The 25,764-nt window shown below is 36.7% G+C and overlaps 1 protein-coding gene across 3 annotated transcripts in view; it reads left to right on the top strand.

Moving 5' to 3' along the window:
• CWF19L2 (CWF19 like cell cycle control factor 2) overlaps window positions 1-25,764 on the top strand; it is a 144,466-nt gene that overhangs the window by 38,513 nt on the left and 80,189 nt on the right. For all 3 annotated transcript variants that reach the window (XM_077893314.1, XM_077893313.1, XM_077893315.1), the window contains exons 7-9: window positions 34-149; window positions 4,548-5,194; window positions 25,014-25,110. In XM_077893314.1, coding sequence (XP_077749440.1) covers window positions 34-149; window positions 4,548-5,194; window positions 25,014-25,110 — 860 coding nt within the window. The remainder of the gene's footprint in view (window positions 1-33; window positions 150-4,547; window positions 5,195-25,013; window positions 25,111-25,764) is intronic.

Raw genomic sequence — 25,764 nt, 5'->3', positions numbered from 1 at the left:
GAAGTATAATTAACATTAAGTATTGGAATTTAGTTTCAGTAGTGGAAGATGGTGGATTAAGCTGGCTGAGAAAGTCTTACCAGAGAATGAAGGAACAGGCTGAGAAACAGAATAGAAATTTTGAAGACATTGTTGCTGAAAGATATGGGGTGAGTACTGATATTAATGAGATTAATATTTAATAGATCATAATTACTAATTAATATTAATGTGTTATATTTATAGTTATATGAGAAATAAGTGTCTTTAACTTTGTCAGTGTTTGGTGCCATGAAGCTCTTTTGAATTAAATGAATATTAAATCTCAACTCTTATTGATTGCCAAAGGCATTTTCTACCTTTTTTTAATTATGTAAACTTAGGTAGCATATTTTTATTGACATGATGAATATAAAACTTAAGTGAATACAATTTAAGTGTATGTGTTTAATGTAAATAAACTTTTTCATTGTGAGGAAATTTAAATAATGCAGGAAATCCTCCATGGTATACCTCTTGAGATAACTAACCACTGTTAAAATTTTAATATATTTAGGGGTTTTTGCTTATTCCAGAGATTTTGCAATATGACAAGTTTTTAAAAATATATTTTAACAATATATTTACATATGTTTTATATATTAACAATTATATATTAACTATATATATTAATAATATATTTACATATATATATACACACACACACACACACACACACACTCTTTAAACAATGGAACCATGATATTTTACATGATATTTTAAAACCAGCTCCTCCATTAACCATGTGTGGATATTTTTGGATTTTCATAGCTAGTAATTTTAATATTTAGAAAAAAACAGGTTTAGAAAATAAGATTTCAAGAATATGAGTAAGCTGGAAAAATAAGTGAGATTCAGTCAGTAGATTCAAACCTAGGTGTTCTCTCCTAGGACCCATTTAAACGGTGTAAAGTAGGTAATATATTGAGCACTGGATGAATTGTGGTCCTTGCTGTTTTTGTCGTTTGTATCATTACCGTATTTTATTGAATCTAAGAAGCCACTAAGTTTAGACACATGTCTCAATAAGAAGGCAGAGAGCTGCCTCTGATGCAATGCTTTTATTATGAAACTACCCCCTCCCCATCATCATTTCTGTTCTTTTTTTTTTTTATAATAAATTTATTTTGGGATCCCTGGGTGGCGCAGCGGTTTGGCGCCTGCCTTTGGCCCAGGGCGTGATCCTGGAGACCCAGGATCGAATCCCACGTCAGGCTCCCAGTGCATGGAGCCTGCTTCTCCCTCTGCCTGTGTCTCTGCCTCTCTCTCTTTCTCTCTGTATGACTATCATAAAAAAAAAAAAAAAAAAAAAATTAAATTTATTTTTTATTGGTGTTCAATTTGCCAACATACAGAATAACATCCAGTGCTCATCCTGTCAGGTGCTCCCCTCAGTGCCCGTCACCCATTCACCCCCACCCCCCACCCTCCTCCCCTTCCACCACCCCTAGTTCATTTCCCAGAGTTAGGAGTCTTTATGTTCTGTCTCCCTTTCTGATATTTCCCACACATTTCTTCTCCCTTCCATCATTTCTGTTCTAATCATGTTGTTATTCAATTTAAGAGACATGTTAAATCTGTATTTTTAAATACTTAAAAAAGATGAAATATTATAGATTATCTCTGCCTAGGCTAATATAATAACTTTAACATGTTTTGATTCCCCCATCTCAGCTCTCAGATTTTCTTGAAATAATTTGAAAAAAATTCTTTAAGTTTTTATTTAATTTCCAGTTAGTTAACATACAGGTTAATATTAGTTTCAAATCACAATTTGGGCATTCAGCATTTCCATACAACACCTGGTGCTCAGCACAACACCTGTGCTCCTTTATCCCTATCACCTGTTTCCCTCATTCCCCCCACCACCCCATTTCCCCTCTGGTGACCAGCAATGTGTTCTCTGTAGTTCAGAGTCAGTTTCTTGGTTTGTACCTCCCTCTCTTCCTTTGTTCATTTGTTTTGTTTCTTAGATTTCACATATGAGTGAAATCCTATGGTATTTGTCTTTCTCTGACTGCTTTATTTCACTTAGCTTAATATTCTAGCTCCATTCATATCCTTGCAAATGGCAAGATCTCATTCTTTTTGATGGCTTATATTCCATTGTGTGTGTGTGTGTGTGTGTGTCTATCTGTATATCTGTTCATCAGTCAACAGGGCTGCTTCTGTAATATCCCTTTGATTTAGCATTTTTGTATCTGTTGGGTAAATATCTAGTAGTTCAATTGCTAGATCATAGGGTAGCTCTATTTTTAACATTTTGAGGAACCTCCATACTGTTTAACACAGTGGCTACACCACTGTGTTCCCACCAACAGTGTAAGAGGTTGTAAGAGGTTCTCCTTTCTCCACATCCTTGCCAACACCTATTGTTTCTTGTATTAATTTTAGCCATTCTGATGGGTGTGAGATAATAGCTCATTGTAATTTTGATTTCCCTGATGAGTGGTGTTGAGCATCTTTTCATTTGTCTGTTGACCATCTGTATGTCATCTTTAAGAAAATGTATATTTAGGTCATCTGCCCATTTTTCAATTGAACTATTTGTTTTTTGGGTGTTGAGTTTTATAAGTTCTTTTATACTTTAGATACTAACCCTTTATCAGATACATCATTTGCAAATGTCTTCACCTATTCCATAGACTGCTTTTAGTTTTGTTGATTGTTTCCTTTGCTCTGCAGAAGCGTTTTATTTTGGTGTAGTCCCCATAGTTTGTTTTTGCTTTTGTTTCACTTGCCTCAGGAGATATAGCTAGAAAAAAGTTTGTGCAGCCAGTGTTACTGCCTGTGTTCTCTTCTAGGATTTTTATGGTGTCAAATCTCACATTTAAGTCTTTAATCCATTTTTAATTTATTTTGTATATGGTGTAAGAACGGGTCAGGTTTTTTCTTTTGTATCTTACTGTCCATTTTTCCCAACATAACTTGATCTTTATTCCATTATCCTGTAACTTGTAGTGTTTAGTATTACAGATGAAGAGTTGGTAACAGTTTTACTTTTTTTTTTTTTTTTAGAGAGGGAGAAAGTGTAGGGGAAGGGTAGAGGGAGAAGGAGAGAGAATTGAGAGCAGACTGCTTGCTGAGTGTGGAGTTTGACATGGGGCTCGATCTCAGGACCCTAAGATCATGATCTGAGATGAAATCAGGAGTCAGATTCTCAACTGACTGATTTTTATGTATGATTCTTTTTTTTTTTATGAAGATTTTAAAATTTATTTATTCATAGAGACAGAGAGAGAGAGGCAGAGACACAGGCAGAGACACAGGCAGAGGGAGAAGCAGGCATCATACAGAGAGCCTGACGTGGGACTCCATCCAGGGTCTCCAGGATCACGCCCTGGGCTGCAGGCGGCGCTAAACTGCTGCGCCACCGGGGCTGCCCTGTATGATTCTTTAAGAATCTTTATATGCTTTATTTTCTCCCCTCTCCTAAGACTACCAGATGATCCCTTCATACGTAGAAAGTTAGCTGGAGAGATATTCTTGTATTATTATTATCTTGTTAATACTTTCTTCTATCTTTGCTTTTTCCTTCTGGTAGTATTCATATATGCATATTAGATTTTCTAGAATTAATTGTCCTTGTGTCTTTTTTCCTTATAACGTATTTGTTTACCATCTTTTCCTAGGTAGAGAGGATTCTCAGGCTAGTGTTGAATTCACTAGTACTGGATGAAATACTCTCTGTTCTTTTGTTCACCATATCTGCATGTTTTTGGACACATAGTTTTTCATTTATAAGTTTCTCATGTTCTTGAATTCTTGTTTTTCATGAGAGTCTGTTATGTTTTAGTAATGTAGCAGCCTCTTGAATCTCACTGACCGTAGGAATTAATTTTTTAGAAATGATGTCTTCATTGTTTTCTGCATTATATTTTGTTTTAGTGCTGGGCATTTGGTCTAAGTTCTTTTGAGTTCCCAGATATTTTTCATTATTTGGTAATTTTTGATGAATTAATTATATTTTTTTTGGCACTTATTTTAGGGTAGTATATTAGTTTGCTGGGACTGCCATAGCAAAGTTCCACAGGCCTAAACAACAAATCTATTTTCTCACAGTTTAGGAGAATTGAAGTCCAAGATCAAGGCATTACAATGTTTGGTTTCTCCTGGGGCATCTCTTCATGGCTTGTAAATGGCTGCCTTCTTACTGCGTCCCTCATATGGTATTTTCTCTTCGTATGCTCATCCATTCTGTCTTTATTTATATTTCTACATTTCTTCTTTTATGGATATCTGTCAGATTGATTTGGGGCTCAACTGAACTTTTTACTTTCAAGTGCCTATCTCTAAATGCTGTCGTGTTCTGAGTACCAGAGGTTAGGTCTTCTACATATGAATTAGATGAGGGCACATGTAAGCCTTTATTAGGTAGGATGATTGTATGGGTCTCTTCTTCTTTGTTGGGTTTTTCTTCATTGTGTTTATATGACAGTGTATCTTAGCACAGTGGCATATGGGGGCACAAGTCATTGAACCTTTTTTTTTTAATTGTAGATATCTTGTTTAATTTCTCTTCTTTGTAGTCAATGGAAATATTTCAGTCAAAATTAGAAGAAGCTGAAAAAACTGCATCCACAAAAGAAGATTGTAAACGAGAACGATGGAGGAAACCAACATACGCAGAAAAAGCACAAAGTAGTCAAGAAAGTAGAAAATCAGACTTGGTAAAATATAATAAAAATTCAAGGGATAGATACCATTCAACAAATATTACAAACAGTACCAATAAAGAGAAGTTTAGTGGTGATGAAAAAGATAATAGGTCTGGGTCTTTAGAAACCTGTAGAAGACAGTCCAGTCAAAGGCAAAATCAAGAGTTTTCTTCCTTTGGAAATTTGAAACCCAAATTTTTAAGACCCTCTGATGATGAAGAACTGTCATTTCATAGCAAGGGCAGAAATTTTGAACCCTCCTGTTCATCTTCAGCACTGGTTGATCATGGTTTTCGAAAACCCACAGAAAACAGTGAAGAAAGTTCTTCATCATGGAGCCAATCTGATGTGAGAGAAGGAAACAGGAAATGCTCACATCAAAGATCATTAGAAACTGGGGGCACTGTGGACCATGGGAACGTTTCAGACAGTGCGAGAGAAGAATCACGGGATGAGAGCCTAAGAGATGACTCTCTGAAGAAAGAGCATCTACAGGACACACTGTCTCCATTTGCCGGGTATTTTGTCATTTGTTTTTTAAGCTGATGAGTGAATATTAAATTGCAGAGGATTCAAAGAAATGAGATGTATTTGCAGAGTATCACTTATTAAGTAGATATGAGTTATGATCAGTTTCTTAAGTATTGTGGAAGACAAGATATGCACATTAAAAAAAATCAGTAGCTTTGTTTTATGGGTTGCATTGCATTCCACAGTTTTATTTAATAAATGGAAGAAGAATTCAGTAGCTATATTAGATCAAAATTGTTGCTTTTTTGCAATCTAAAAAAATGAAATGAGTTGAAAATTCCTTTAACTGGATATGCTACAGGAGGTACTTTGGTAGACTGTGTTACTGCTGCCATATTGCTTTCAAAGGAAATCACTCCATTGTTAAGTGTAGTTATAATTGTAAATATTGCATGGCCAGTGGAGGTCTGGGAGACTGAAGGAAAATATGCTGCCAAAGCCTACGTATGGAGTGAAAACAATATATGAAAGATTCTGCAGAAGGAAGCATGAATTATGGTGACTGTTTTACAGTTAAGAAATAATCCACTTTTGACATTAACAGGTTTTAAAGATGTTAGTCTTTCATTTTTTTTAATAATAAATTTATTTTTTTTTAATTGGTGTTCAATTTGCCAACATACAGAATAACACCCAGTGCTCATCCCATCAAGTGTCCCCCTCAGTGTCCGTCACCCATTTACCCCCACCCCCCGCCCTCCTCCCCTTCCACCACCCCTAGTTCGTTTCCCAGAGTTAGGAGTCTTTATGTTCTGTCTCCCTTTCTGATATTTCCTACCCATTTCTTCTCCCTTCCCTTCTATTCCCTTTCACTGTTATTTATATTCCCCAAATGAATGAGAACATATAATGTTTGTCCTTCTCCGATTGATTCATTTCACTCAGCATAATACCCTCCAGTTCTATCCACGTAGAAGCAAATGGTGGGTATTTGTCATTTCTAATGGCTGAGGAATATTCCATTGTATACATAAACCACATCATCTTTATCCATTCATCTTTTGATGGACACCGAGGCTCCTTCCGCAGTTTGGCTATTGTGGACATTGCTGCTAGAAACATCGGGGTGCAGGTGTCCTGGCGTTTCATTGCATCTGTATCTTTGGGGTAAATCCCCAACAGTGCAATTGCTGGGTCGTAGGGCAGATCTATTTTTAACTCTTTGAGGAACCTCCACACAGTTTTCCAGAGTGGTTGCACCAGTTCACATTCCCACCAACAGTGTAAGAGGGTTCCCTTTTCTCCATATCCTCTCCAACATTTGTGGTTTCCTGCCTTGTTAATTTGCCCCATTCTCACTGGTGTGAGGTGGTATCTCATTGTGGTTTTGATTTGTATTTCCCTGATGGGCAGTGATGCGGAGCATTTTCTCATGTGCTTGTTGGCCATGTCTATGTCTTCCTCTGTGAGATTTCTGTTCATGTCTTTTGCCCATTTCATGATTGGATTGTTTGTTTCTTTGGTGTTGAGTTTAAGAAGTTCTTTATAGATCTTGGAAACTAGCCCTTTATCTGATACGTCATTTGCAAATATCTTCTCCCATTCTGTAGGGTTGTCTTTTAGTTTTGTTGACTGTATCCTTTGCTGTGCAAAAGCTTCTTATCTTGATGAAGTCCCAATAGTTCATTTTTGCTTTTGTTTCTTTTGCCTTCGTGGATGTATCTTGCAAGAAGTCACTGTGGCCGAGTTCGAAAAGGATGTTGCCTGTGTTCTCCTCTAGGATTCTGATGGAATCTTGTCTCACATTTAGATCTTTCATCCATTTTGAGTTTATCTTTGTGTATGGTGCAAGAGAGTGGTCTAGTTTCATTCTTCTGCATGTGGATGTCCAATTTTCCCAGCACCATTTATTGAAGAGACTGTCTTTCTTCCAGTGGATAGTCTTTCCTCCTTTATCGAATATTAGTTGACCATAAAGTTGAGGGTTAACTTCTGGATTCTCTGTTCTGTTCCATTGATCTATGTGTCTGTTTTTGTGCCAGTACCACACTGTCTTGATGACCACAGCTTTGTAATACAACCTGAAATCTGGCATTGTGATGCCCCAGCTATGGTTTTCTTTTTTAAAAATCCCCTGGTTATTCGGGGTCTTTTCTGATTCCACAAAAATCTTAAAAGAATTTGTTCTAAGTCTCTGAAGAAAGTCCATGGTATTTTGATAGGGATTGCATTAAACGTGTAAATTGCCCTGGGTAACATTGACATTTTCACAATATTAATTCTGCCAGTCCATGAGCGTGGAATATTTTTCCATCTCTTTGTGTCTTCCTCAATTTCTTTCAGAAGTGTTCTATAGTTTTTAGGGTATAGATCCTTTACCTCTTTGGTTAAGTTTATTCCTAGGTATCTTATGCTTTTGGGTGCAATTGTAAATGGGATTGACTCCTTAATTTCTCTTTCTTCAGTCTCATTGTTAGTGTATAGAAATGCCACTGAGTTCTGGGCATTGATTTTGTATCCTGCCATGCTGCCAAATTGCTGTATGAGTTCTAGCAATCTTGGGATGGAGGCTTTTGGGTTTTCTATGTAGAGTATCATGTCATCGGCGAAGAGGGAGAGTTTGACTTCTTTGCCAGTTTGAATGTCTTTAATGTCTTTTTGTTGCCTGATTGCTGAGGCTAGAAGTTCTAGTACTGTGTTGAATAGCAGTGGTGAGAGTGGACATCCCTGTCTTGTTCCTGATCTTAGGGGAAAGGCTCCCAGTGCTTCCCCATTGAGAATGATATTTGCTGTGGGCTTTTCATAGATGGCTTTTAAGATGTTGAGGAATGTTCCCTCTATCCTTATACTCTGAAGAGTTTTGATCAGGAATGGATGCTGTATTTTGTCAAATGCTTTCTCTGCATCTAATGAGAGGATCATATGGTTCTTGGTTTTTCTCTTGTTGATGTGATCTATCACCTTGATTGTTTTATGAGTGTTGAACCAACCTTGCATCCCAGGGATAAATACCCCTTGATCATGGTGAATAATCTTCTTAATGTATCGTTGGATCCTATTGGCTAGTATCTTGTTGAGAATTTTTGCATCCATGTTTATCAGGGATATTGGTCCATAATTCTCCTTTTTGGTGGGGTCTTTGTCTGGTTTTGGAATTAAGGTGATGCTGGCCTCATAGAACGAATTTGGAAGTACTCCATCTCTTTCTATCTTTCCAAACAGTTTTAGTAGAATAGGTATGGTTTCTTCTTTAAACGTTTGATAGAATTCCCCTGGGAAGCCATCTGGCCCTGGACTTTCGTGTCTTGGGAGGTTTTTGATGACTGCTTCAATTTCCTCCCTGGTTATTGGCCTGCTCAGGTTTTCTATTTCTTCCTGTTCCAGTTTTGGTAGTTTGTGGCTTTCCAGAAATACGTCCATTTCTTCTAGATTGCCTAATTTATTGGGGTATAGCTGTTCATAATATGTTTTTAAAATCGTTTGTATTTCCTTGGTGTTGGTAGTGATCTCTCCTTTCTCACTTATGATTTTATTAATTTGAGTCTTCTCTTCTTTTTAATAAGGCTGGCTAATGGTTTATCTATCTTATTAATTCTTTCAAAGAACCAACTCCTGGTTCTGTTGATCTGTTCCACAGTTCTTCTGGTCTCGATTTCATTGAGTTCTGCTCGAATCTTTATTAACTCTCTTCTTCTGCTGGGTGTAGGATCTATTTGCTGTTTTTTCTCTAGCTCCTTTAGGTGTAAGGTTAGCTTTTGTATTTGAGTTCTTTCCAGGTTTTGGATGGATGCTTGTATTGCGATGTATTTCCCCCTCAGGACTGCTTTTGCTGCATCCCAAAGATTTTGGATGGTTGTATCTTCATTCTCATTAGTTTCCATGAATCTTTTTAATTCTTCCTTAATTTCCTGGTTGACCTTTTCATCTTTTAGCAGGATGGTCCTTAACCTCCACGTGTTTGAAGTCCTTCCAAACTTCTTGTTGTGATTTAGTTCTAATTTCAAGGCATTATGGTCTGAGAATATGCAGGGGACGATCCCAATCTTTTGGTATTGGTTCAGACCCGATTTGTGACCCAGTATGTGGTCTATTCTGGAGAAAGTTCCATGTGCACTTGAGAAGAATGTGTATTCAGTTGAGTTTGGATGTAAAGTTCTATAGATATCTGTGAAATCCATCTGGTCCAGTGTATCATTTAAAGCTCTCGTTTCTTTGGAGATTTTGTGTTTAGAAGACCTATCGAGTGTAGAAAGCGCTAGATTGAAGTCACCAAGTATAAGTGTATTATTATCTAAGTATGTCTTGACTTTGGTTATTAATTGATATATTTGCAGCTCTCACATTCAGGGCATATATATTGAGGATTGTTAAGTCTTCTTGTTGGATAGATCCTTTAAGTATGATTAGTATCCCTTTTCATCTCTCACTATAGTCTTCGGGGTAAATTTTAGTTTATCTCATATAAGGATGGCTACCCCTGCTTTCTTTTGAGGACCACTTGAATGGTAAATGGTTCTCCAACCTTTTATTTTCAGGCTGTAGGTGTCTTTCTTTCTTTTTCTTTTTTTTGTAATTTTTATTTATTTATGATAGTCACACACAGAGAGAGAGAGAGGCAGAGACATAGGCAGAGGGAGAAGCAGGCTCCATGCACCGGGGGCCTGACGTGGGATTCGATCCTGGGTCTCCAGGATCGCGCCCTGGGCCGAAGGCAGGCACTAAACCGCTGCGCCACCCAGGGATCCCTGTAGGTGTCCTTCTGTCTAAAATGAGTCTCTTGTAGACAGCAAATAGATGGGTCCTGCTTTTTTATCCAGTCTGAAACCCTGTGCCTTTTGATGGGGTCATTAAGCCCGTTCACGTTCAGAGTTACTATTGAAAGATATGAGTTTAGTGTCATCATGATATCTATTCAGTCCTTGTTTTTGTGGATTGTTCCAGTGGACTTCTTCTTAAAGGGGGATTTTAAGAGTCCCCCTTAAAATTTCTTGCAGAGCTGGTTTGGAGGTCACATATTCTTTCAGTTCCTGCCTGTCTTGGAAGCTCTTTATGTCTCCTTCCATTCTGAATGAGAGCCTTGCTGGATAAAGTATTCTTGGTTGCATGTTCTTTTCATTTAGGACCCTGAATATATCCTGCCAGCCCTTTCTGGCCTGCCAGGTCTCTGTGGAAAGGTCTGCTGTTACCTTCATACTCTTCCCCACAAAAGTCAGAGATCTCTTGTCTCTTGCTGCTTTAAGAATCTTCTCTTTATCTTTGGAATTTGCAAGCTTAACTATTAGGTGTCGAGGTGTTGAACGGTTTTTATTGATTTTAGGGGGGGATCTCTCTATTTCCTGGATCTGAATGCCTGTTTCCCTTCCCAGATTAGGAAAGTTTTCAGCTATGATTTGTTGAAATACATATTCTGGCCCTCTGTCCCTTTCGGCCCCCTCGGGAACCCCAATGAAACGTAGGTTTTTCTTCCTCAGGGTGTCATTTATTTCCCTTAATCTATCCTCATGGTCTTTTAATTGTTTGTCTCTTTTTTTCTCAGTTTCCCTCTTTGCCCTCAACTTGTGTTCTATGTCACTCACTCGTTCTTCCACCTCGTTCACCCTTGTCATTAGGACTTCTAGTTTGGATTGCATCTCATTGAATTGATTCTTAATTTCTGCCTGATTAGATCTAAATTCTGCAGTCATGAAGTCTCCTGAGTCCTTTATGCTTTTTTCTAGAGCCACCAGTAGCTGTATAATAGTGCTTCTGAATTGGCTTTCTGACATTGAATTATAATCCAGATTTTGTAACTCTGTGGGAGAGAGGACTGTTTCTGATTCTTTCTTTTGAGGTGAGGTTTTCCTTGTAGTCATTTTGCTCAGTGCACAGTGGCCAAAAACAAGTTGTATTGGGAAAAGGAGAAAAAGAGGAGAGAAAGAAGGAAAGAAAAGAGAAAAAGAATAAAGGAAGAAAAAAAAAAGAGAAGAAAAAGAGAAAGGAAAAAAAGGGTGGGAGAATCAAACAGAAATCAAAAAGAAAAAAAAGAAAAAAAAAAAGAAACCACGGGGCAGTATCTTCTGATTCTGTATACTCTAAGTCCCTTGACTTCCCCTGGAACTTGTCCCTCTAGCTGGTCTTCTGGGGGAGGGGCCTGTTGTGTTGATATTCAGGTGTCAGCGCTTGGGGGAGCTGCTCTGTCCCCTGCCTGGTGCAGGGCTCAGTGGGGGGTGGTTTACCCTGTGCGGCCCCTGGAGGAACAACCACAGTGGTGGGGCCAGCTCTGGAGCCCTGGATTCAGCTCCCACAGTAACTTCAGAGCTCTGTGTCTGCAGGGGCTTGGATGCTTCTCGTGCAGGGCCACTGATCTGCTCAGCTCGGGGCAGGAGTGTCCTTGGTGTCCTGGGCCCTCCTGGCCTCTGCCTGTCCCGGGAGGAAGCCGGATCCTGGGCTGTGTCCCCGGCACCCTGTGCTCCTGGGCCTGCGCTGTTGGATTCGCGCTCCAGCCGCGCAGCCCCCTCTCTGCAGAGCCGCCGCCCCTGCCCATCCGACTGCCCCTGGGGCCGTGCAGCCCCCTACGCATGGAGCCTCTTCCTCTGCCGGAGCCCCTCTGAGCTGCTCCCAGGTCCAGCCATGCACGCGCTGCAGCCCTTTAGGGAGCTCGGCGCACTCTCCCTGGGGTGCAGGTGTCTGTTAGTGTCCCAGGGAGCCTGAGGGCATCCCCGCCCTCCTGGGGTCTTGCTCTAACTCCCTGCGAGCCCCTTTCTGTCCGGGAAGATTGGTGGAGCTCCGGCTTCTCCAGGATGGTGCTTTCCTGTCCTGGGGGCACTCACCCCGTCCTTAGCCCGGCTCCTTGCGGGGCCCCTCCCCCTTGGATGCCTTTTGTTTCTTTATTTCTTTTTCCCCATCTTCCTATCTTGATAGAAGTGTGAACACTTCTCACTGTAGCATTCCAGCTTTTCTCTCTTTAAATCTTAGGCCGAATTCGTAGAATTTCAGGATGATTTGAAGGTTATCTAGGTAATTTGGTGGGGACAGGTGACTTGGGGACCCTACTCTTTGGCCATCTTGTCCCTCCCTCCAGATGTTAGCATTTCAAAAGAAAAATATGGATACTATAATGATTGTACCTCTAATAATTAGGAAAATAGGTAGCATTTCCTGGTGTTATCTTGAACCTGTTATATAGAGGGCTGGGTTAGTAGACTAGGAAATCCCAGTTGAGGAGAAACTGATTTAGCTATAGAGCTGGGTCTTATTGGAGATAGCCAGCCATAAATGGAAAATACATGTCCAAAGGATAATGATTAGCTTATACTAGAATGATAAGCAGATTATGTTTAAAAATACCACCAAATGAATGGGACACTAAAGGAGGAGGTTTTATGCAATAATTGAATTCGGTGGTGGCAGTAGTAGGTGTCAGCATTGTGGTTTGGGGTCATGAGTCTGGTAAATTGTTTTTGTTAGCAGTTCCATCTAAAGCTGTGGATTTTAAATCACAGTGTATACCTTGCAGTGGGAAGGAAGCTGGCAAAACCTGGACTGAGCCGTGGGAGCTCCAGTCAGATGGGTTCTGGTTCAAGGTAGGGCTTTGTTCCCAGGAAACCAAAGGAAAGATCTAGTTGTATTGACTGGACATACATGCCAGGGACTAGAGAATGTCTAAGGCTGTACACATAATGTAGTTGCCTGGGCTTTACTCTAGGTACTCTGAAAGGTAGACTGTTTCTAGTCCCCACCTCCTGATGGGCTGAAACTTACTTCCTTTGATCATCAGGGTTGCCTTAACCTTTGGGCAGTCTGCAGGTCTTGACGCCTGTGACTGCAGCTGCATGTGAAACAGTCTTACACTCTATTTCACCTGGTTCTCTAATTCTTATTTGTAGGTTGTATTTAAATTGTAAGTTTCTGATAGAACTACTGTAATATAGGCACTCACTGGAAGATCTATATGTTTATAACATACATGTTACAGTGTTATACTGTATATATTTATGTAAACATATATATGTTTAAAGATTTGTTTTAATAAATATATTTTATTTATAAAATTGAAAATATTTTATATAGGCACTCACTAGAAGCTGTATATATGCTTATATGTTATATATATTTATGTAAACTATATATTTTATTTTAGAGAGAGAGCTAGCACACTTAGGTGGGGAGAGAGGCAGAGGGAGAGAATCTCAAGCAGTCTAGGGCTTGATCCCACAACCGTGAGGTCATGACCTGAGCTGAAGTCAAGAGTGAATGCTTGAGTTAAAGAGTTGGATGCTGGGTTATTTTAATGTCAGATGGTTTGAAGCTTTCCATGAATTCCATGATTGACCGGAGAAGGAAAGAGCAGTCTAGAAATTATCTACATATATGTGAAAGATGAAAAGAGTTCTGAGCCTGTATACGTTTTGTGAAGTAAGAGACCAAAGGAAGATGTGGAAGAATGCCTATTTTCAGGGACTTGAGTCAGTGAAGAATCGTGAGAAACTCTTAGTTTGTTTGAACATTATTCTGGGTATATGCTAATTTTTTATAAAATGCTAGAATTCTGGGGAGCTTTAGAACCATGAATCTTAGAAGTATGGGAAAAAAATCATCGAACTGATTTTAGAACTAGGAGAAAATATTGTGACTCCTGAATTTTCCAGATGGGGAAACAGAAACATATGAGGTTGTAACTTGCAGAGTGTTGTGTCACTAGGGTTACTAGGTTTAGCAAATAAACAAAAGTAAGTCCCTTGCAGAATTTGCACAGACTTACACTAAAAAATTTTTTTGTTTACCTGAAATTCACATTTGATTGGGTGTCATATTTTTTATCTGGCAATTGTATGTAACACTAGCCATTTTCTGGATTTGTGACTTTTTACAAGAGATAGCATGTGTAATTATATATAAAAAACAATTATATATTTAAGTTACAAAGCTTCACAATGCATATGCTGTTCTGAACCTTGGTTTTTTTCTGCCCTATCAGTGTATCTTAAAGACCTTTTCAGGGGATCCCTGGGTGGCTCAGCGGTTTGGCACCTGCCTTTGGCCCAGGGCGCGATCCTGGAGTCCCGGGATCGAGTCCCACATCGGGCTCCCGGCATGGAGCCTGCTTTTCTCCCTCCTCCTGTGTCTCTGCCCCTCTCTCTCTCTCTATGTCTATCATAAATAAATAAATCTTAAAAAAAAAAAGACCTTTTCACATCAGCTTGTATGTATGTAGCTTTCAAAGGCCCTTTAATATTCTGTTAAAACTTAGATAGAAGCTAGTATTCCTCCTCAGTCTCCTGTTGATGGACTTTAGGTTGTTTCTAGTTTGTTGCTCTTACAATAATGTTGCAGTGAATAGTTTTGTAATATGTGTCTTTGCACACTGATTAAATATAGCTGAAAAACTCCAAGCGTGGAATTTTATTTATGTATTTTGTTATATTAACCAAGTTTACTCTCTAACCAAACTTTTCCTTGCCAACAGTATTGCACTTTTCAATCTTTGTTGTATACCTACTTCAGAAACAGTTGTTCCTTGATTTGCATTTCTTTAAGTATTGGTGAAGTTTGACATATTTTTAAAATGTTTGTTTACTTTTATTTTAGCTTTGCTAATTAGTCATGTGTCGTGATAACTTTTTTGAGTTCTCCATGAGACTCTTTAGTTTTCATGTAATTTATAGTGTTTTCATCACTTGTAGAGTTGCATTTTCTTCTTGTTTCACTTTTCCTTTTTCATCCTTCCTTTCATTCATTCTTACTCTGATCAGATTTCTCATTCTTTTCCTTTGTCCTCTTTAGAGCCTACAGTTACCTTATGTAGACACAAAACATCCTCTCAAAGTGGTCAATGTGCTCAAGATCTTTAAGCTTATTATTCTTAGAAATAAAATGTGTTTGTATATAATTTTGTTTTGTGGAAAAATATTAGGTATATATTTTCAGGATGTTGAAACCTAGGAAGTATGCAGTATGAACAAAAATTAGTGTGATGTCCTTAATTTGGATTTTATGAAGTTGACATCAGGAACTAACCCATAGTTTTTAGAAACTATGAAGAGGACTTCTGAAATTTAGCAGTAATCCTGGAAAATGAGAAACAGTTGCACTTTTTTCTTTTTATAGTGTAATTGCAGATGTTATGGCAATGTGGTTGTTATTTTTGTTTTTATTTTGTAAGATTTTATTTATGTATATGACAGAGGCAAAGAGAGCATAAGCAGGGGGAGCCAAAGGCAGATGCTTAATTGATTAGTCACCCAGGTACCCCAGCAATATTTTTTTCAGAGTATTTGCTCATCATTGTAAATGCTTAGAGAAAGTAAAGAGAAGTCTTTTCTTGCTGTTTGCGGCTAGGCGCGGTATCTTTGCTGTGGTATTAACAAGATGAAATAATGTGTTCTTTGTGTGCTCAACGATTCATTTTAATGTCTTTGTTTGATACCTATTGCTCTTCTACGAAGTATGTTGAAGTATGTGTTAATATTGAAGATAATAGAATCAGGTGTTTGGAATTCTTGTATATTATCTAATTTATCCTTATCTACTAATAAACAATTGAATTCCTGTTAGGAAATCTCCGCCCCACCAAAAGATGTAGGAGTACACATTTTATGACAATGAAAGTTGCTGCTTTTAAAGGTCTCTTGGGATTCCAGTTATCTTCTTGAAACTTGTGAACTTTGTTGGAGTTCTTCATACCTTCATTGTCCCCTTGATGGAATCTTTTAGCTTATATACTGAGAGTGACAGGAAGAGTAAAGTTCTTAAAAAAAGGGAAGAGTCAAGTAAAATGACAAAGATAGGCCTTTGGATAGAAATAATAGAGGTCTTTGGCAATTTAATCATGAATATCATCTTTGGAATATCATAGACCAAATTATGATTGTGGGTCATGAGATGGTAGAGATAGAAAGTATATGTGGGAGACACAGGTTAAGTGAATGGCCTCCTTTCTCTCTCCCTCCCCTTTTTTTTTTTTTTTATGGCACAGATACCTGAATACATTATTATTTTTTTTTTACCTGAATACATTATTAATGGAAAAGAGTATTTTATTTTTTTTAAGAGTATTGATTTTAGAAGAGAGATGACAGATGCCATAATTGAGCAAAATCCCAAGGTTACTGTGGATGAACATAGAATCCAGTGTCCTCCTACAAGTAGAAGAATTAACCGGGGGTGGAAGTGTTAAGGAAGAGGAAGGTGTGGCTGTATATTGTGAACAACAGGAGAAAATTATAGAAATTCTTGATGGCTTAGGTCAGTGTTTTTCAACATATGATCCCCATAATATTGGTGTTCTTTTTACTCTGGATATGGACCACAGTGATTTTAATAGCTTCTGAAGAAAAAAAAGTGATTAACAGCTTGATTCATACACAGCTCATAAAATTGAAGTGTCCTCTTATTTTTATGATTTAACTGCTATTAGCTTATTTTATCTTTACCAAAAAATATAGGTGAATTTTTAGAACAGAGTTACCTTAAAATTAGCAGTCCATGTGCATATCATATTTTCTTAAAGTAATCCTTGGAAACTGGAAGTTTGAGAAATAAACTTTTACTCAGATTTGAAAAAGGTGTCTACTGTGACAAGGAATACAGTGACAAGGGGAGGTTATTTTTGTGCCATACATGTCCCTTGGAGCTTAAATTAGATGGCTTTGACAAATTCTTTCTACTGTTTATTTTATACTTACTGAACACACTGATTTCCTAGGTCTAGTGGTATAAAAACGGGTATGACGTCATACCCTTCAAGGAGCTCATAGTATCAAAAAGTCAGTTATATATAAGCATGTAAACAAATATAGGAGCATAAATGCCATGGACTTAAAGTTACAAGTATAGGTATAGATCCTTATAGTTTCAGTTCTTACATACAAGAAGGGATGTTTCTTCTGAGACATAATCAGGGGAATAGAATCCAGGAAATAACTTGGAGACAAGAAACAGCATGGTCTAGTTGAATATTGTGATTAGTATTTTGGAGTATTAGATGCAGTAGCTCCCTGAGGAGAGGACATATCTGGAGTCTTCGCATCTCTGAATCCTGAGAGTGCATAGCATACATTGGCCTCTCAATAATTTATGGAATGTAGTTGAATGGGAGGAAGATGAATAGGCAGGTGTTGCAGGTGTGGCTTGTGTGCTCTGTAAATGGCATACAAAGTTATGCTTATGAGTCAGACAATATTCTGTTGTGATAGGAAACAGGTATGTCCAGGATTTGAAATCAGAGTTGTATTTTAGAAAGATTCCAAGGTATTCCATAGGTTAACTTGGGAAATGGAACAGATTTGAGTCTGAAATACTGCTTAGGAGGCTATAGTTGAGAGATAAGAAGTCATGAACTGAAGGAGTGAATGAATGTAGAAGAGAGGAGGAACTTGAGTTGGCCTCCACGGCTCAGTGATGAAGCTTTTAATTCTGCTGTCCCTGAAAGGGTTTGGTTACTTCTCTGTGCACCATCCCTAGACATTCTTCTGTACGTTTGTCTTAAGTTTTTTTAATTTATGTAAGTGATCTTTACACCCAGTGTGGGGCTTGAGTTCCTGACCCGGAGGTCAAGAGTCACCTACTGAGCCAGCCCAGCAGCCCTCTTTCTTTTCTTGAAAAGATTTCACCATTGGATTTTGAACATAGTGAATGGAGGACTGGTTGGAGAATTCTTTGATTTAGTAATTGGCTCTTAGGGGCAAAAGGAACTAACCATTATTGAGTACCAGGTTATGTGTTGTGTTTGGAATTTTATTCTATTACTGCAATTACTATAATTTTATACATTATCACATTTGATCCTATAATGTAAGGGTATGTATTAATCAGTGTTTGGGTTTTATAGCCTCAGGTTAAGACACTTGCCCAATCTCATAAAGTTAGTGACAGAGTCTAGATTTGAACTCATGTCAGTCTAACTCCAGAACTCCTTTTCTCATAATCCTAGGAAGGATTTCTCATTTCTTGCCAGGTTATAATTGGCAGTTTAAAGAAACAGCTTCTAGAGCTTCATGCAAAGCTTGCATTAGGAACTCTTAGAATTTTATTAGTAGTCTGTTTTTAGGTATTTATACTTTTATTTTTATCCTTATCTATTCATAGGCATGTATCTGTTGACATATTGACACTTGGTATAGTAGTTTATTAACATCCCTAAAATCTTTCTTCTCTAAAGGAGATGAATTAATGGTTTTGGGCCTTTGACTTTTCTTCTTTTCCTCTTCCTCCTTCTCCTCCTTCTTTTTCTAAAATTTATTTATTTGAGAGAGAGAGAGAGAGAGAGCAGGAGAGCAGGAGAGACAGAGGAAGAGGGAGAGAGAATCTCAGGTAGACTCCACGCTGAGCGTGGAGCCCAGCATGGTGCTCAATCTCACAACCCTGAGATCACAACTTGAGTTGAAACCACGAGTCAGATGCTTAACTGACTGTGCCATCTAGACTTCTCTGGTGTTTATTCTATAATTCTGAATATAGGTCTATAATTCTATAAATCTGAGCTTGCATGCAAGACAGCTTATTTCCTGAATATTTGAATTCAGTGAGAAATCCTGTGTGCACATGTTATGTGTCGGGATTATAGTAAAACATCTATTGGATTAGCAAAGAAAAGTTTGGAGAAATAGTGAGGAAACCAACCCCTTATCCATTTTACCTTTCCTATGTTCTTTATTTCTCAGTTGGCTGGAGTTGAGATGAAAAATGGTTGAATTAGGAATAACTGTTGGAAAGAAAAATTTGGTCAAGTACTTAAAGATTTGGCATCAAGGAAAGGCAGAAAAATCGGAAGGAATATTAGGAAGTTTTTCACTTAGGAAGCTGGGCAGTTTAAAAGGTAGATCCAGGGGCAGGCTGACTTCATGGGGGAATAATTCCACTGATAACTTTTTCAAAAGGGCAGGAAGTATGGTTAAATTTGTTATGCCTTATACATACATGTAAAAATTTAATATTTATATAATTCCTACATAAAGAACAGGAATAGTAGTTTTCAAAGCAGAGAATTTCGAGGAATTAATCGAATGAGAAAGAAAACAAGTTGAGGAAAGTTGTGTTGGTTAGGAAGTCCAGCTTTTTATTGAAATATGATTGGGTTGCCTGAAATTAAAATAAATTACATTTATAATACAATAAAAATTATGTGTACTTCAGAATTTAATTTGGAAAAAGTTACTAAAAAATATTTTCCATACAAAAATACAACTAACAATACAGGTAGTACCTCAACAATACAAGTAATACCTCCTACTGTTGTTCTTAATTGGTTTTTAACGTAGATTGAGTCAGAGAAAGATGTACACCATATAATATCACTCATATGTGGAATTTAGGAAACAAAACAGATGAATGTGTGGGCAGGTAATACGAAAAAGAGAAAGTGGCAAACCATAAGAGACCCTGGGGGATAGAGAACAAACTGAGGGTGGATGGAGGTAGGTAGATGGGGAGTTGGGCTAGATGGCTGATGGGCATGAAGGAGGGCACTTATGATAAGCACTGGGTGTTGTATGTAAGTGATGCATCACTAAATTCTACTCCGGAAATCAGTATTACACTATATGTTAACTAACTAGAATTTAAATAAGAATTTGGAAGAAAAAAATAGGTCACGTCTCAAAAAAAAAGGGGGGGGGGAGTAAAGTTACTTCATAGTATCTGGCATGGGGAAGTGCTCAGTAAACATCAGTGTATCAAAAATACAAAATAAAAAGTAGATTGAAAGGACTTGAGGGGAACAAAAACATGTTCCTTTCTATTGGTGCTTCACTTGTAATATTTTAGGTTTCTTTGAGCACCAGAATGTGGTTTTTTTCTTTCCCTAATATGAAATGGTTCTTATAGAATTTTTTTGCAGATATTAATTAATGTTTTTTTAAAAATAAATCTTTTAAATTTTTATTTATTTTTTAAAAAACTCAAATGCTACCTATTGAAAGATTTATATATATATATTTTTTTGCCCAAAAAGGAATTTGCTACTTAAAAATAATTGGTTGTTAGGTCAAGTTTTGATTTAAAGGTCTATATATATAGTTTAGTATTACTGGCTCAGCATGTATGTTGAAAACTCAAGTACTTTCAGTAGAGTATGATGATATTTAGTAATTCAGAAAAATTAGGAATATCATAGATATATCCTTTATATGTGAGATTATGACAGGTTTTTCAGCTTAAAAGTGTTTTATCACTCCCCTTTGAGAATTTTTTTGAGGTATATTTATATTGAGGTATAATTGACATATATAAACTGCATATACATAAAATGTATAATTTGGTGAGTTTTAAAAAATGTATATTCTTATGAAACCTCAACCCCCCCCAAAGCTTCTGGTACCCTTTTATAATTCTTTCCACCTCTCCCCACACCTTTACAAGTCCCCTAAACTTCCACTCATCTGCTTTCTTTAATTATAAACTAGTTTACATTTTCTAGAGTTTTATATAAGTGGAATCATATGTTATGTACTCTTTTTTTGTCTGGCTTTCACTTTGTGCTTCATCTATGTCGTTGCATATAACAATAATTTATTCTTTTTTATTGGTGGGTGGGTAGTTTGGCTTTGGTAGAGAGAACACAATTTTTCCATTCACCTGTTGGTGCACATTTTGAACATTTCCAGTTTTTAGCTATTATACATAAAGCTTCTTTGAACATTCATGTATAAATCTTTGTATGGATGTATGCTGCTTTTTCTCTTGAGTGAATACCTAGGAGAGGACTGGCTAGATCATATGGTAATTAAATCTTTAAATTTTAAGAAACTGTGAAATAGTTTTACCGAGTTGTATCATTTTACATTCCCATTAGCAGTGTGTAAGACTTGCAGTTCCTTTACATCCTTGCAAAAACTTAGAATGGTCAATTTTTGTTATTCTTGGAAATGTGTAGCAGTATCTCATGGTTTTAATTTGCATTTTCCTAATGGCAAGTGATATTGAGCATCTCTTTATGTGCTTATTTCCATCCAGATATCTTTTTGTAAGGTGTTCAGAATGTTTAGTGATTTTGCATCTCTCATTTCTTTATTGGTAATTTTTATCTTTTTCCCCCCTAATTAGTTCAACTAGAGGTTTACCAATTTCATTGATTGTCCTAAACAGATTTGGTTTCATTGCATTTCTTTATTGTTTTTCTGTTTTTTAATTTATTCCCACTCTGATTTTTATTATTTCTTGCATTCTGCTTACTTGGGTTTGAGTTGCTCTTCTTTTTCTACTTAACTTGTAAACTGAGATTATTGATTTGAGATCTTTCTTATATTAGAAATAAGCATTTAGATCTAGCTATAAGTTTCTCCGTAAGTAATACTTTGGTAGCATCCTGTAAATTCGGATATATTATGTTTATATTTTTATTTGATTTGAAATACTTTTAAATTTCTCTTTGATTTCATTCTTGACCATGGGTTATTTGCAGATATGCTATTTAGTTTCCAAATAGTTGAGGATTTTCCAGAGATCTTTGTTAATAATATCACGGGATTTAGAGAACATAGTTTGTATGACTTAAATCCCTTTAAGTTTATGGACACTTGTATAGCTCAGAATATGGTCTGTCTTGGTTAAGTGTTCCTATGTACTAGGAAAGAATGTATTCTGTTGTTGAGTAGAATATTCTCTGATTGTTCACTAGGTCATGTTAGTTGTTAGTGTTATTCAAGTCTTGCATATCCTTGAAGAATTTATTTATTCCATCAAATATTGAGAGTGGAGTCTTGAAATCGACAACTATAATTGTAAATAGTCTGTTTCTCTTTGCAATTTTATCAGTTTTTGCTTTATGTATTTTGAAGCCCTCATTATGTGCATAAACATTTAGGGATTTTTCTGTACTCTTGATGGATTCACTTTTTCATATGAAATGAAAAAGCTTTCTTTGTTCCTGGTAATATTTATTGCTCTGTAATATAATTTGTTTGATTTTAAAGAAGCCACTTCACCTTTCTTTGACTAGTGTTACAACAGTATATCTTTTTCCACCCTTTTATATTTAACATATTTGTGTTTTTATAGTATGTTTCTTGTTGTTGAGTTTTGCTCTTTTACCTGACAGTTTTACCTTTTATTTCAGATGGTTAAATCATTTATATATAATGTAATATAATAAGGTTTAAATCTGTAATTTTGATATTTGTTCTCTGTTTATACTATCTGTTCTTTGTTCTCTTTTTCCTCTTTATCTGACTTATTTTAGATTGCATATTTTTATGATTCTATTTCTTATAATTTTTTTGGGTGTTATTTTTGTCGTTTCTTTATATTTGATAGTATACATCTTTAACTTGTCCAATTTTAGGTGGTGTTATACCATTGCTGTATGGTATAAGAACTTTACAATAGTTTTTATTTACACTTACCCCTCTTGTCCTTTCTGTTAGCATTGTCATACATTTCACTTACCCTCGTCATAAACCTCTCACTTATTATTTTGTTTAAATAGTTATTTTAAGGAAATTTGTGTAATAAAAAGTATTATACATTTACTCTTATCATCATTTCTGTTGCTCTTCTTTCCTTTGGATTGATCCACATTTCAGTCTGGTATAATTTTTCTTCTGCCTTTTATTTAACATTCTTTCAACTTTGTTTCTGAAAGGGGCTTCATTTTGTGTTACATTTGAAAGATACCTTCACTTAATATAGAATTCTCGGTTGACGATTTAAAGTATCTTAGAGGTAATTGCTGTTCTCTTCTTGCTTGGATTGTTTCTGATGAGAAATCTGCTGTAACATTTACCTGTTTCTGTTTGCTTAAGTGTGTCTTTTTCTCTCCACTATGGCTGCTTTAAAAGTGTTCTCTTTATTACTAGCTTTGAGCAATTTGATTATGATGTGCCCTGATGTGGGGTTGTTTTTTTTGTTTTGTTTTGCTTTTTTGTTTCTTTATAGTTCTTTTTGGGCTTAGGATTTCCTGAGATTCTTGGTTCTGTAAGTTTTTAAATTTTTAGTAAATCTGGAAAATTGGCCTTTGTATATTCTGTCTCCCATTTGTTTCTTTCAGGGTCTCCAGTGACATGAACAGAAGGGTATTAAGGTTGTCTCATAGCTCTGAAGCTCTTTTTATTTTTTAAAATTCTTTTCTTCTCTTGTTTCATTTTGCTGCATGGGTTTTAAGATTTCAAGTTCACAAATTTTTTTGCAGTTTAATCTTTCATGAACCCTATCTACTATATTTTTTATCTCAGACATTGTAGTTTTCAACTATAGAAGCTCAATTCTGATCTATTTTATATCTTAGTTTATAATTTTTTAAACATATAAATACCGTTAAAATAATAACTTAATTTTCTTATCTGTAGTTTCTTACATCTGAGTCATTTTGGGGTTGATTTTGATTGATAGCTTTTTCTCCAAATTGTGGGTCTTACTTTTATATGTCTTTGCATGTCTGGAAATCTTTGATTGAATACCAGATATTATGAATTTTACCTTGTTGATTGCTGAATATTTTTGAATTCTTGTAAATATTCTTGAGCTTTGTGACATAGTTAAATGAATTGGAAACTATTTGTTCCTTTAGACTTCCAGTAATGAAGTATGGCCCCTAATACTCTACCCAGTGTTTTCTGATTTGTGAGTTTTCCATTCCTGAAATACTGAATACTGTTCCTCTGCTCTTTGGAATGATGGTTTCTCTGACTACAGGTAGTTTCTTGCTGAATACTCAAGGGGAATGCTCCACACTTTGCTGTAATTTTTTTGCTTTCCAGCTTTCTTTCTCCTTTCTCTGGCTGATTTGGAGTTCTAGCTATGTCTCATTCACTAAGGAGTCCTTCAGGTGCGGCCGGCATTCCCCTTCCCTGCCATTATCTTTCATAAAGAAGTAACTGAGACAACTTTTTTATGCCAGGACTCTAACCCTAGCTGGAAATTTCTCGTCTTCACCGAGTATAGGTTTGGGACATGATCTTAGTTATAAATTAGTTTATGTTGTTTGACTTATTCAGGGTTTATTTTGCAAAAAGGACGCATGGTCATTGTTTTTATTCTTTGAATGTGGTTATTTATTTATTTATTTATTTAAATATTATCTTTAAAATTATTTATTTATTGGAGAGAGAGTGCGTGTGCTGGAGAGCAAGCTAGAGAGTGAGAGAGTACAAGCAGGGGGAGGGGCAGCGGGAGAGGGAGAAGCAGGCTCCCCACTGAGCAGGGAGCCTGATGCCACCAATGCACCGATGCCAATGCTATACTCCATCCCAGGACCCTGGGATCATGACCTGAGCCAAAGGCAGACTCTTAACTGACTGAGCCGCCCAGGTGCCCTTTGAATGCAGTTAAATAGTCATTTCCTAGTTATAGTTTCTTAGCTTATCCGTAATTTAATCACACCAAATAAGAATTACCTCTGCCATGTAGAATTATGCCCTGATTCTAGTGTTTTAATTTTCTCTTGTTTCCTTTTTAAAAATGATTATGGAAATATTAGTAAAGAATAGTGACATTATTACTTATCTCATTGTTGCTGGAACTTTGATCAGTTATTATTATAACTGCCACAGGCCATTGTGACATTGTAACAGAGAACTTTAAACTGTTGATTTTTGGTGAAATACTGAAATTTTGTTTTTTTTGTTTGTTTTGCTAAAGAATTTTGTTGACGTCAATGAAAATAACATTTGGGTCTTCATGTTGTTACTTGAATGTTCCTATATTTCATATGCTTTTTTTTTTAATTTTTTTATTTATTTATGATAGTCACACAGAGAGAGACAGAGGCAGAGACACAGGCAGAAGGAGAGGCAGAGACACAGGCAGAGGGAGAGGCAGGCTTCATGCACCGGGAGCCTGACGTGGGATTCGATCCCAGGTCTCCAGGATCGCGCCCTGGGCCAAAGGCAGGCGCTAAACCGCTGCGCCACCCAGGGATCCCTCATATGCTTTTAATCTGTGTTGTTCAAACAGAGGTGGTCCTGAGGATGATTCCAGCCACATCTTGAGTATTGATGAGAAGAATAAATTGGGAGCCAGGATTATCAAGGCAGAGATGATGGGAAATATGGTAAGTCTTCTGTGTTGTTCTTAGGAGAATAGACATTAACTCTTTAACTCTTACAAGTAATTTTGGGAGTTTCTTTGCAATGTGGATGTAGCACAGTTTGAAAATAACTGCTGTTTATTTATTCTTTAAAGAAATTCTTGAATATTTCTAAAAACAGTTCTGTCTACTTCTAAATAAAATGTCTTGTCAGATTTTTGAAATTTAAGATCATAGGGAACAAAATGTTTTTAAAATTTCCTTTCTACTTTGGACTTCTAGCATAGCTTATTTGAAGGAGATAAAGGTGGCATTGTCTTCTTTCCCTGTTTTAGTCACATATTATTAAGAGTGTGAATTTCTTTCTTAGATTTCTTTACTTAGGAATCTCACAAATGAGCTTCTAAAAAAGATGGTTAATTCACTTGTCCAAATTGTAATGGAGTATGTTTATGCCTGATAAGCATTAGATTTTTGTATAAGTTAGTTCATTTAATTTTCATAATAGTGTTATGATTTAAGACTGATTTACCTCAGAATTTAAAAAAAATGGGGATGATTTGGTGAGAGCTACACCCATATATATTTATTGATTACTTATGTATTATAGTGTCACATTTCTGATGTACTCGTACATGTTACATTATGCATGGTGGGATAGGAAAGCCAGACAGCTTT

The sequence above is a fragment of the Canis aureus genome, chromosome 3 (assembly GCF_053574225.1).
Source record: "Canis aureus isolate CA01 chromosome 3, VMU_Caureus_v.1.0, whole genome shotgun sequence".
In the NCBI taxonomy this organism is placed as follows: Eukaryota; Metazoa; Chordata; class Mammalia; order Carnivora; family Canidae; genus Canis; species Canis aureus.
The sequence above is the reverse complement of the archived record's forward strand: the minus strand, read 5'-3'. Positions and strand labels throughout refer to the sequence as shown.